A 13,295-nucleotide genomic window follows, 5' to 3' on the forward strand; every position below is an offset into this window, starting at 1 on the left:
TTGGAACTCGGTGGTTTTCATTCTCGCCTTTGATGGATATATTTGGATATTTGCTCGCCCTGTGGAAACGTCCTCTTGCCTAACATTCTAATTCATACAAAGTCCTGGGTGTAAGCTTCAAAGATGAGCAATCGTCAGAACTTACCGTTCTCTACTCATCATTCAGTTCGAAAGCGGGCTTCAAATCATCAAAGACGAGCAACTATATATCCTTTCATCCGCCATCAACCGCTCCCATGTGTATCAAACACTTGCAGTTCTACAACTGCCCGGCCAGCCCGCGTCCCAATGCCCCCAAGAGACGTCACCGCATCATAGCCAACATCCTCTGCTCGCATATCTTCCCCTGCCCGGCCCAGCAATGGGAGAACCGCACCAGCTATTACACCTACATGTGCCCCGGCTGCTCGGGCGAGTCCCCCGCCGTACCCCGAGTGACACCCTCGCACGACGAGTGGCACCGCAACGCCGTCCAGGACAACGCATGGGCCCAGAGTTACATGACCGAGTACGCGCACTCCGTCCTGCTGTGGATCCGGAGCAGGTTCCCTTACAGCGACGTTATGAACGAGGAGATGAGCGAGTTGTGGTTCCGGGCCTTCTTCATGGAGCGCCGGTGCAAGGAGAACGATCACCGCGTCGGCGCGTGCTCCTGTGAGGCGAACGGCCCGCGGGCGTTTTACTACAACCCGGCCTTGGCGGCCCGCAAGTACCTTACAGATATGGCCGGGGAGAAGGCCGAGTCGGATCCTCGCATACAGAACCCTGGCATGCAGAACCTGTTCAGGTTACGACATACCGTGCTCTCCGGCTTCTGCCAAGCGCAGAAGCTATACTTCAAGGACGGACTTTCCCACCAGCCTCTGTTCTCGAATTACCTTATCAAAAGTCGTCGCAAGACGTTGGAGAAGAATATCCGCGACCACTCACAGGCGGCTTCGACCCTGATTTTGCTAAACGCAGAGTATGGCACGGGGTGGACTGATGCGCATACCCTGGAGGCGACCTCCATGTCGAGGCGCGCTAACCTGGTCAAGTTCATGGCGGAAGTTCTCTTGCACGATAACGGCATCTCCAACAGCCGGTTCGGTCTCGCGGTAACGGTGCTCTGCAGCATCATCAAGCCCCTCGTGTTCCGCAGTCCGTCGACCGTCCCAGGGTTAGACAAGCTCGCCGAGATTGCAAGCTCGACGGACAACGCACCATTGCCGCACAAGCCGTTCATGTACTTTGTACAGCTGATCCAAAAGTACTACCACGATCGCCGCCAAGAGTGGAACTCGGAAGTCATCTCCTACAAGGCGAGACGTACCCTGATCGATTCCGTAGCGGAGGATGTAAGCGACTGGGAGGGGCCGGCGCGCCTCGAGTGCCCTGTCTGCAATAAGAAATACTACGATCACTCGCCGGGTGCCATGTTCAAGCCTTTTGACCACGGTGTCCGCGGCACCCACCGCGGAGAGCCGATTGTGCGGATGAAGCAGTGCAAATGCTTTGTTGGGAAACGATGTCTATTTCAGAAGTTGACGGAGAGTAGTCTGAGGAAGAAGGAGCCCGCGTGTCCCGCGTGCAAGAAGCTGCTGCCGAATGCGGCCTTTCGGCTGATAGAGGGCAGTGCGGGAGCGTTGCTCAGGGGGTCCGCTTGATGAGCTAGACTACGCTGGAGCGAACGATTCTCGAGGGTCCTGTGAAGATTTCTCGACGGAATGGCCGGTGGCGGAGGCATCCAGGGAGGATGGTGTGAGAGATTGTTTCTGACAGCGCCCTCTTCACTCGGACGAGATTTGGAAGTGGTAGAGCTTGTACCCAGAGTTGTGTAGCTTACCGAAAACTTATTAACACTACCTCTGCGAGGAGGGCAAAATGGAATACAAAAAGTCGAGTACAAATTCGAAACTCCCTATATGCCCCGTCGTTCATAGAAACTTCTTGGTGCAGTGGTCAGTACCCCAAGGGAGTTGTGTAATCCCTTTTTTTAGTATGGCGTGAATGAAGGAGCGAAGGACTGGCTTAGAGAGCTATTAGTAAAAGGAGCTTGTACATTACAACGATTCTTACAGCACTCATTTACAGGAGAAGTCTAGTCTCGGAAACGAAGAATCTAGTTGAGCCCGCATGGGCAGGACTTAACTTGAGATTAGTATAAGCCGACCAGGGATTTCACCAGCCCTAATCCTGTGTTGTTGCTGAGACAAAGCAGCCAGATCATATCTATATCTAGATCCATCATAAACAAGCTTTGAGGAGTGGCATTGCGAAGCGCCCCTTGATTCATCACGCGTAAGAAGGAGTCTTGAAGATCTTTGAGCGGTCTTTGACCACACCTAAGGGGTATTAAGGGAGTCTACCATGTCGCCAGGAAGCTGGTGCGTCAAGGGCGAAGGCGGCAAACCCACAAGAGGAAGACGTTGGCCGCAAGTTGAGCGACTGCGTTGCCTGAAGAATGACTTGACGCAGACACTAGGGTCCAGAGAAGGACAAGTAACATTGATAGAAGAAGCGAACAATTTCGAAAGAAGGCAAAAGGCGACTCTGGCATGTTGATAGTATCGAGAAGAAGGTCTAGGATGATGGACTTTCTGGTCAAGTCTGCTTGAACGGAATCAAGCTTCGACCCCTTACTGGGGAAAAGGGAGCAACTCATTCGTGTATTGGTTAAGTGTAGGGCGGCAGGATGGCACTACCGAGTACCGTCCCATCACACTGAAGTATGTACATGAACCTGATGTAGTGGAATGAGTGGGACTGTCAGTGCTGTGTAGCGGCAGACGTTGAACGACGTGTGCGTTCCTGCCAGAGGTGCAATCTAGGTCGATAGTTGATCGATTCAGCAGGCTTCCCGCGCTCGACGGAAAGAAAGGGAGGACCCACACGGAGTTGTAAATCAGTGACCAGACACTGCTGACATGATGTTGGCAAATCTGTCAGTATGCGGTAGGCCGCAATGGCCCGTGGTCGAGGACAAGACGTGGCCAGCCGTGTGACAAGGCATGTCTCAGTTCCATGCGATGAGAGAACAGATAAGTACCGTACCTTAGGCACGGATAGCTACCTCGGCTCCTTGGATAGGTAGATGATATATGTGGCTTTTTGAACATGGCAACAACACAGTAGCCACGGCTGAGGCAAGTCCATGTAGGGCCATTGGCTACGGCTGCCGCTGACGGAGGTGGTGTGGGATAGAGCCGGAGCTCATGTGGGGCCGCCATGCCGCCATCGGGTCGGAAGCCGTTGCTGCTACATCAGAGGCGTAGTTTTTCAAGTACATGACGTTGGATGTCAGGCTACTGTTGTAGAAGCCACATGATCTAGTAGTGATCGTGCTCCAAATGCAGTCGGGCATTGCATTGGACCGGAACATTTGACGTTGGCCAGATATACGCTGAGGGAACAGGTGAAGGGCAGTATCCTGTACGTGCCTGTTGATAGTGGAGATGTGTAGGTATCCAGGTACTTTACAGGGGGGACTTGAGGCACGGAGCGGGGATTGGGTAACTCCAGGTCCCGCAGGCCGAGTGGATCCCCTCGCTTAATCCGCCGCCGTGAGTCGCTGCTGTTCCCGATGTTCTTCCATCTCAAGTCCCCCCCGCCCCTCCCCTCCGAGGTACGTACCTCATCTTCCTTGATCCACCTGAATCTTCCAGACTGCAGCGCCCGGCCTAGACCGACACCTCTCACCAGAGCCATCCGCCGCCAATCGACCGACCAACCAACCAACAAGGAGAAGAAGAAGAAGAAGAAGAAGAAGAAGAAGAAGAAGAAGAAGAAGAAGAAGAAGAAGAAGAAAAGATGATGGAGCAATCCCGGTTGAGAGGTTCGCTCATTCTTATCCGAATCAACGATTATTAACGAAGTAAGTCGAAACAAAACGAAACAAAGAGGCTCCATTGCCTTTCGTGTGTCGTTCGACGTGGGCACGCCGTACACAGGAAACGCGAGAATGAAAGAGACATTGATCTTCCGTCGCATGGGTCTCATCTGACGTTGGGTGAATGCGGTCTGATATCGGTAGTCGGTTATCATTTCATGATCACGTTGCATCGATCGCACATCTCACAAAAATAAAACAAAAAAGTCTCCACGCTCCGACATGACATGAGCATGCACGCACTAGCATCTTCTCCGTACGCCGTGGTACTTGACATTCCGAGCTGAGGCCTGACATAAGCTTCTTCAGTAGCTCTATGCCTGGCCCATCCCTATAGCCAGGGGCCCTAAACGTCGGTCAGATCTTTCACCTTGGCTTCTGGGGTTTCGGGTGTGGCTGATTGAGGAATGAAGAGGGAAAGGCTCGTTGCACGCGTCTACTACCTCTGGGTGCGAAGTAATCGACACCTTGACACATGCTGTCTGTGGCAGGGCCCAAGTTGACACTTTTTCGATGACGACGCCATGGCAGATGCAGCGGGACCCTCGGCCTTCTGCAATTGCGCCGTTGGCACCGCTGTCCGAATCAATGATGACATGAACCACCCGCTCACTTCTCCATGCGTCTGTTTATACAATGTATCCCTATCTGCTCGGGCCGACGAGAAACAGGAAGAAAAGAAGGAAAAATCAAAGACAGTCGCATCTCAGTCACTTTTACAAGCCGTTCCCGCTCCCGCTTCCGCTTTGCTCACAGACAACATCAACACCCACCGCCACTAAACGTTACTTGGCCGCTTGTGCCACACCCGAGCACACAACGACCATAACAATAACAACCACACCACTCTCATCCGTACCTTACTCAGTCTCACCGTCGTCAACGCCAACACCACCAATACAATCTTCGGGAATCACCCAGACCCTCACTGGCTTGCAACTTCAAAGAACGGTTCTCTTCCTCAATCTGGAAGCTGTCTGGATTCGGTAAAAAGCCCGCATCAATAGGCTCTTCTTGGTGCCGCGGACATTGACCATCGTCCGCCCTGCTACGGCCGTACCGTCCCGCCCGCGCCGCCTCCTCCAAAACGGCTTGCATGAGAATTCTACTACCTTGCCAAGTTGTCCCGGGAGTGAGAGTGAACCCCCTTCTTCTTCCTCTTCTCGCCTCCGTTTCGCCGGACCTGAAGGCTCAAGGTACCGAGCCATCGCAATCACGTTGCTTTTCTTCTTTTGACTAGCTATCTGATCGGATCTGAGATTCCTCAATCTGCAGTCTTCGCTACAGCTACTCGGAATCCCATCTTCGTTGCATGGTTAGTGATGCATGGATATCTCAATCCCCGTCCCATCTCACCAATACGCCGGGTAAAGAGGTCTGATCGATCGACCATTGACGACGAAAAGTTTCTCATTCACTCTCATCCACACCCCCCTCGTCAACTAACCGAACAAACTTCTGCTCCTACGTCCGTAACGCTTTTCACCGCACTTCTGTGCCCCCGGCCGATAATTGCTCACCTCCCGCAACAATAGCCACCTCGCTCTCGCACCACTTAGCTTGTCTCCTCCATCTCGTCCTTACTGACAGCTACCTCTCTACGTTGACGGAGTACTGAGATACATCTCACATACTCATGCGGCACCGCTTCATTCATCCCGTTTGATGAATGCTTCTGGCGCTTAATACTTGTACATCGCCTCACATGCTACGCAGCAACACCTTCATGTAAGCAGGCCCATCCCATGGCCCGTCGACATACATATGCATCCTACCTACCATACTTAAAAGATCGCCGTCCTCTTCCCTCTTTCTCATCTCCGCTCTGCAGCTCATCCAGGATCCCATCTTGCTCACGTGTCATCCATCTGTGCTGCCTCTCTGACATGGGTCATTAGACGCTGCCAACCAACAATACTTGCTTCTTCTCCCTGGGGGCCAAAAGGCTGTCCTTCTCTTGCATAGCGGATTCTACACTCCTTTCACAGTTCACCGACTCTACCGAAAACCGCCCTACCTCACCGACACACCGAGCTTTACCGGCCACTTGTACCGATCCGGTCGCTAGCAAACACCGGCTCAAAGATAGCGTAGGTTGACACCCGACAGTTCACGTGGCAGCCTTCTTGTGTTTACTTCACCTTGGGCACCTTTCACTCTATGCTTGCTGTTCATACAGCATTCATGAATGAAAAACACTCACTTCTCTACCGCCTATCTTACCTCGTGCCCATCTCCACCTCATCTACCAACTTGGAAATGTTACTGACCTTGGGCTTTAGACGGCACACTAAGCCGCGAACCTAGCACCATAAAATCGCTACCCCTTCATATTCGTTTGCATAGATAACTTCCAAAAAATGGCCACCACCACTACAACCAAGACGTCCACAACCTCCATCACAATGTCCGCCAATACCAGGATCCCAGCCAGAACCGTCAGGCGCACCGCCAAAGACGAGGCTGCAGACCTACAAATGTTTGAGGAGAACCGTCTCAGAGCGCCCTATGATGAATGGCCAAATGAAGCAGGCGTGAGTTCTCCTTCTCTCACACAAATCTTCCTCAAGACGTTGGCTGACAGGACTAGTTTGATGGCCTCACCGAGGAACGCGGCCCCATCGAACTGCACATTCAAGGCCAGATCCCAGCCTGGGCCGCCGGCGCCCTCTACCGAACGGGCCCGGGCAGCTGCAAGATTGAAGACACACCCAAGGGCACCTACTTTGTTTCCCACTGGTTCGACGGCTTCGCTCAGACGCACAAGTTCGACATCATTCCCCCTGAGTCCCCAGGTGGTCGGACCCGCGTACTCTACTCCTCCAGACGGCAATCCGACGACTTAGTAGCCTCCATCAAGGCCGCAGGCCATCAGAATCGCTACACATTTGGCCAAAAAGCCGATCCGTGTGTTGGAATGTTTGGCAAGTTCATGGGCGTCTTTGCCCGCGGCACTGCCCCCAACATCTGCGTTGCCGTCAACGCAAACGTCCCCGGCTTCGACACGAAAGATCAAGGCCCCGCGGGGCCAGGCCACCGAAATGCTGTCCGAAGTCTTTGGCTATCAACAGACTCGAGCCCTCTCATGGAAATCGACCCGGCGACCCTAGAACCCATCGGCCTTGCCAAGCAAGAAAAACTTCATCCCTCCCTTTCCGGTCCCATGTCCTGCGCCCACGCCCAGCGCGACCCGGTCACGGGCGACATGTACAACTTCAACCTTGCCTTTGCTATGAAATCGACCTACCGCATCTTCCGGACTAGCTTTGCGACGGGCGAGACGCAGATTCTTGCAACCATTGCTGGGCCCGACGCGAAGCCAGCCTACATCCACAGTTTCTTTCTTACAGAGTCGTTTGTCGTGCTCTGTATCCCCTCGTCGCACTTGGGCTACAAAGGCCTCTCTGTTCCCTGGGAACGCAACATTCTAGACGCCATTGTGCCATTCGACAAAAATAACACGTGTAAATGGTATTTTATCGACCGTCACCACGGAAACGGCGTCGTCGCCTCATTCAACACCCCCGCGGGCTTCTTCTTTCATGCCACAAACGCCTTTGAGGAGCCGGCGGCCGACAGAAGCGACGACATCCTTGACGTTTACTGCGAGATATCGGGTTACCAAAACCTCAACATCCTCTATAATCTCTACTACGACGTCATCATGAACCGTAACTCTGCCGGCGAGAAGTTTTGGACCGACGAGAACAATCGCTACAAGAATGGCTACGCCAGCCTCCAGCGCTTCAAATTCAGAATCCCTAAACCCGACGGCTCACAAACAGCAAAGACAACAACAATCACAACTGCACCACCACCAGAGCTCGTTGCTTCGATCCCGGCCCCGCACGCCGGCGAACTCCCCACAATCAACCCTGCTCACCTGACCAAACGCCATCGCTACGTCTACAGCCTCTCGGACCGCGGCCTCAGCACCCTGCTCGACACAATCGTCAAAACCGACGCCGATACTGCCGAGGCTCTCATGTGGGAGTGTCCCACGGCCCACACGCCCGGCGAGCCAATCTTTGTTCCACGGCCCTCTTCCGCTGGCGGTGCCGATGCTACCGATGGACAGATGGCTGAAGACGACGGCGTGATCCTGAGTGTCGTACTGGACGGCACCGCGCAGACGAGTTACCTTTTGTGCCTCGACGCCAGGACTATGACGGAGCTCGGTAGGGCAGAGTGCGAGTTTGCCGTTGGTATTGGCTTCCACGGCATTCATGCCCCTTCCTGAGCAACTGTGTCGACACCTTCTCGACCTTCCCCTCAAATCCCTCTTATGATACTTTACGATGAAGGAAATTTACGGCGGCTTGAAGGGCGGTTCGGTTTGGCGTTTTACAAGACAAGTGGTCATGAAGAATGAACTTTCGTTACGGCAGGTTTTGACGATAGGGGTTTAGACGTCTGAAAATCGGGGTTTCCAACTGGCATAGGTTTCAGTCTTTCTAGTGTGTTGATAATGAGTCTGTACTACTTATTTATTTGCTATCTTTTAGCTGAGTTGAGCTGAACGTGCCTTGAAGGCTTGGATATGCGTGAAGTTGAAGACTTGCATCGCTCATCTTTCGCTACAGTCTACCTTGCATCCTGTCAAGTTCCCAAGAGCTCGTAGTTGCAGCCCCATCTACTAGAAGCCACCATACAGCACTGCCAAAAGGTGTGGACTATAGGATGTGAATAATCTCATCATGGGGCGCAACTACTGGTAAGAAGAGTACAACTGATGACTACGGAGAACATGAAACTTTCGGGCCAACCTAGCAAACTCGGATATGACCTTTGCTCAAGCCCTCAAGCCAACACCCGAAAACCAACTGTTGGCGCTTAAAAGTCACCGTCAAATTCCAAAGTAATCTCGACTCCGTTCTCCGAGTGAACCGCGGAAATGGGAACGGTAACAATGGTCGCTCTGACGCCGTGGTTGACATCGTAATGGAGGTCCGCGCCCTTGACATACACCTTGATGGAGTTCAGGTTGCTCTCTCCGCGGTGCCAAAAGACAAAGGTGTAGTCTGTGCCAATGAACTTGGGGGCGTCGGCGCCAAACTTGTTATGGGGCGCGTTGGCTGTGAGTCTTCGGGTGTACTTTCCGTAGTCCTCTTGGTCGGAGAGTCTCTTCTGAGTGAACTGCGGTATTGTCAGTATGTCATTCCCAATATGGTAATGATTCTGCCTCTTATGTAGGGCGACGGAACTACCAGGTGGATGTGACATACCTGCTTGATCTGGACCTTTGTGTAGTTGTCGTTGGCCTGGGAATCGGCAAGACCGTCGTAGTGGTGGGCCTCGCCGTACCAAGGACGCGCGCCAACGGCGGTCTCCAGTGTGGAGTTCTTTGGTGCGCTGTCCCTAGAGATGCCGTCGTCGAGGTACATGTCGTAGATCTGCAAACGGTTTGTTAGAAAAAGGTGGTGAAAGTAGCAAGAATTACCAGCGCTTACGTTGTCCTTTCCGGGGTAGACGTGGATGGTGATGGGGTTGGCGTTTTGAGGGGTCGTGCTGGGATCAGCAACGTAGTCCCTGACGCCGACCTTGGGGATGATGGCACCTGAATTGCTCGTTAGCCAAAGTGTTCCCTCAAGAGAGATTGAGGAAGAGGCGACGAATACTGACCTTCACGGACGTACATAGGAGTCGAGTACGGGAGTTGTCGGTCGTCGTCCGAAATTCGGCAGTCGTACTCGATGCGCTGGCCACCAGAGGCGGCGGGGCTGAGAGGGACGCCGAGAGGGTCATCGGGCCGCAGGTTCAAGGGGTACCAGGAGTCGGGATACGGCAGGTAGACCTTTCTCGACTTCTTCTTGCGCGCATCATCCGCGACAAGGGCGGGGGCGACCAGGAGATCCTTCCGGACCATGTACTGGGAGCTGGTGAAACGACGGTTCTTCAAAGGCATTAGCAGGTGGCAATCACGACGCAAGGCTCCAGAAGGTGACATACATCGTTGCTGAACAGAGAGCGGTCGAGATGGTCGGTGACGGGCTGTAGGTTACACGTTATTACTGGTACTCAGTAGGGCGTGATGCTAATGACGGGTACTCACCATGGCTCTAGCAATCGGCAGACCGTTGATCATGTTCTCGAACATGGCATCGTAGAGCAACTGCATGAGCGAGTAGCGAAGGCGGATCAAGTAGCGGCAAGTCGGCAATACTGCTCGGTAAATCTCGGCCTCGCGACCATGGAATTGATCCTTGTGTTGCTCGTAGTGCAGCTGATAAGCGTACGGCTCTTGGAACCACTTGCCGTCCTTCCTCATCTTGCCCTGATTGGGGCCGTCGATCCATGTTCGGAACCTCGTGTAGTGGTTTCTAAAGACATTAGCAGGCGTAGTGAACCGGGATCGTAGACAAAGACTTACCGGAACCAGGGTAGAAGCGAGTAGGCTCCGTACCAGCGAATGATCAGCTCGGGGTTGGGGTAGTTCTTCTCAGAATCGATGAACTCGAATCCACCAACATCAGCACCAGAAATGGTGACACCAGATAATCCCAGAGCGAGGACCTGCGCAACAGAGATGCGAAGGAACTCCCAGGTGGACGAGTTGTCACCGGTCCAGAGTCCAGCGAAGCGGTGGCTGCCAGCGAAGCTGCCGCGCCCGATGATGAAGTTGCGTCGGTTTTCGCGCCACGCGAGCTTTTCGTTCTTTTTATCCTTGGTCTTCATGTGCAAGTGATTGAGGCCGTGGTAGGTGGCCTTGTGCAGGTTGTAGCTGTACAGGGACCAGATCTCAATGGCCTTCTTCTTGTCGGCGGCCTTGGGGTCGCCGGACCACCCATCGGAGTCCAAGAGCAAGCGGAAGGGCAGACTATGAAGACAGAAACGGATCAGAAGGAAGTCATTCAAATTATGGGGTATTTAACTTACGACTTCATGTCGCCATATTGTTCTGCGATGCAGGGCTGGGTCATGTCCTGCCAGACAAAGTCAAGACCGGTTTCGAAGAGGTACTCGTACTGCTTGCCCCACCAGTAGCGGACGGCCTTGCTGTTCAAGTTGGGATAGTGTCCAGGGTGGCCGTTCTTCCAGCCATAGTAGACGCCTCCGTGGAAGGGAACACTCTTGTTGAAGTTGTTGGAGAAGGTGTAATCGTCTCCATCCCAGTAGTCGGGCTTGTCCGTGTTGGGGTTGGTGAAGTAGAGTTTGCTGGTGCCGTACTGGATGTACCGCTGCTCGAGAGCGCCAGGGGCCGATGGATCCAGCTCTCGCTCATCCTTGAGGAAATATTCGTTCTTGAGGCCTTCGTTGAGGGTATCGTAGGAGCTGGAGGGAACATTGCTGATGTATGGCGTGATGTTGGTACTGCACTTAACACCGAGCTTGCGCAGCTCGGAGAACATCCCTTCCGGGTTCGGGAAGTGACCCGGGCGCTTGTCGATGGTGAAGGTGCGGTAGTCATCCTGCATGTCGACATCAATGTGCATGCCGTCAATCGGGAAGTTCTCCTTGCGGTATCGATGGACAGCGTCCAAGACCATCTCCTGCGTATCGTAGCCGTAACACCCCTGGTGGTAACCCAGGACGTATCGGGGCTTGAGCTTCGGCTTGCCGACGACGGAGGTGTATAGCTGAATGACTTCTTGAATGCTGTCTCCCGCGAAGAAGATGCCCTGAAAACTGTTGAAACGCGTCGCCACACGGAGCTGGGTTGGATCCTTCATGCCAATGTCCACACAGATCTGGGAGTAGTTATCGATGAAGGTCCCGATCTGGGTTTGGTAGCCCGGTTGTGCGTCCACTTCAATCCAGTACGGTTCCGAGTGATAAAGAGGCTCACGATCATCCAAGGGACCGACACCGTAGACGTTCTGGTACCTCATATTGTCAAAGTCTGGATATCATCGTTAGCCACCTTATATGATGCACTGAGGCGTGAAAGTCTCTTCAAAGGATTCAGCGGACTTACTGAAGTAGTTCATGTACGTCTTTTTCTTGAAAAGATCCTTGCCACCTTGTTCACCAAAGCCCATGTAATCAGCCGTGATGGACTTGTCGAGGCACAAGATAGCAGAATGCTCGCCATAGAGCAGACCCCGGGGCTTGGTCTTCCAGATCACAGCAGGACGGAAGCCTTCGTTCTCAGGCAGAGTGAGGCTTTCGACTACATCCTTCTCGAACGTCTGCGGAGCAGGTCTCGCCTCAGCGGGAGCAAGGCTCTTCAGAAGACGAACTGCAGTGATTTGGAAAGGGTTGCGAGAAATCCAAAGCTGGACTTCTTTCTCAGGGGCTGCGTTGGGAGTCCGCTGAACGACCGACTGCAAGATGTAGTATTGATCATCTTCAATGAGCTCGACCTGCCACACGAGTTCTTCGCACTTGTCCAAGATGCCAATCAGCTCGGTGGTGGTATCTCGGATGAGAGTGCGGCTGCAAGGTACGGTTAGGGGAAATCTTCTCTGCGGGCAAAAGGTCCAATAATAAGGTTATCGGGTAGGGGACTTACGTGTTGTAGTCAGAAAAGTGAGATGGCTCTGTGTTGTGCGGATCAAAGCGAATTCTCCAAACTCTTGGCCTCAAGAACTGGACAAGAAGCAGGGATCCATCGTTGAATCTAAAGATTCTTCCATGGCTGCAGGCTGGGTTGAGCTTGCCATCGGGGAGCTTTTGGTCGGCATCGCTGTAGGATACAGACTTAGGCTGCTTGATGCCAGAGCCCTGGCCATCAATCTCATCCTGGAAGAAGTCGTCGGCCTTCTTGAAGATGAAGTGATCCCGAAGTTTGGTAGCTGAGACGTCTCCACCTCCCATTTTGAAAATTATAATGAAGATGTATGTGTTTCCACGAGGTATTAAGTGAAGATAGTGGGAAACGAGACTCAAGAGGAGCGCATTGATGGAGCTTGACCATTGCCGTCATTCGGGTTCATAGCTAACTACTTATATGGTGGTTTACTTGAAAGATACTTCTTGGTCATGGTGAAGAAGCAAAAACACAGCCGAAGACAAGATCCCTTGAGCCAGAAGCAGGGGGATTCCATGCATTGCGATCGATACTTGGCAGAATGGTCATTTCCTTTCCGTTTCTGCTGTTTTCATTCCTTGATAATGTTGAGATGATAATCCAGGTTTCATCTCACTGAACTTTCCTGAAATAGTGGCGTATGAACATCTAATGAGAAACATAATCATTCCATTTCCAGTGAGACGCCCTCGGTTAACTGGCCATCACAGGACGATCTTCAAGTATAGCACTCAGTTTGTCAAGCCAAGTCATCCATTACAGGATAGTTGACGATTCAGATGAGGGATTGAACAGTTATGCATTCGTCAGTGTCACAGGCATATTACGAACTGTTGCTGTCTCTCAACGAGAGCAGTGCCTCCAAGGCCTCAACCCCGCAAATGTAGTCTCGTACGTTGAACTCCTGTCAATCCCAAATCCCCGAATGCGGGGCGGGACCGCGGGCCGCCTCGGGGA

The 13,295-nt window shown here is 52.9% G+C and overlaps 3 protein-coding genes across 3 annotated transcripts; 2 read left to right on the forward strand and 1 right to left on the reverse strand.

Annotated features, from left to right (window-relative positions):
• Positions 1-236: 236 nt before the first annotated feature.
• BDP55DRAFT_613621 (uncharacterized protein) lies at positions 237-1,646 on the forward strand (the record flags this gene model as incomplete). The annotated part of the gene is made up of 1 exon (XM_060571227.1): positions 237-1,646. The coding sequence occupies one exon, from the start codon at positions 237-239 to the stop codon at positions 1,644-1,646; it is 1,410 nt and encodes a 469-aa protein (XP_060427816.1).
• A 4,627-nt stretch (positions 1,647-6,273) lies between these two features.
• On the forward strand, positions 6,274-8,108 carry BDP55DRAFT_695217 (carotenoid cleavage dioxygenase 1; the record flags this gene model as incomplete). Its single annotated transcript, XM_060577443.1, has 2 exons — positions 6,274-6,402; positions 6,459-8,108. The coding sequence occupies 2 exons, from the start codon at positions 6,274-6,276 to the stop codon at positions 8,106-8,108; spliced, it is 1,779 nt and encodes a 592-aa protein (XP_060427817.1).
• Positions 8,109-8,396: 288 nt separating this feature from the next.
• BDP55DRAFT_613627 (alpha-1,4-glucan lyase) lies at positions 8,397-12,717 on the reverse strand. Its single transcript, XM_060571228.1, has 10 exons — positions 12,321-12,717; positions 11,784-12,244; positions 10,745-11,708; positions 10,239-10,685; positions 9,921-10,188; positions 9,818-9,859; positions 9,491-9,761; positions 9,319-9,425; positions 9,094-9,261; positions 8,397-9,004 (listed from the first exon to the last, which is right to left on the reverse strand). Exons 1-10 carry the CDS (start codon positions 12,623-12,625, stop codon positions 8,702-8,704), a joined length of 3,336 nt encoding a protein of 1,111 aa, XP_060427818.1. The 5' UTR covers positions 12,626-12,717; the 3' UTR covers positions 8,397-8,701.
• Positions 12,718-13,295: the final 578 nt, after the last annotated feature.

This window comes from Colletotrichum godetiae (genome assembly GCF_030913485.1).
Source record: "Colletotrichum godetiae strain CBS 193.32 chromosome Unknown BDP55scaffold_29, whole genome shotgun sequence".
Classification (NCBI taxonomy): domain Eukaryota; kingdom Fungi; phylum Ascomycota; class Sordariomycetes; order Glomerellales; family Glomerellaceae; genus Colletotrichum; species Colletotrichum godetiae.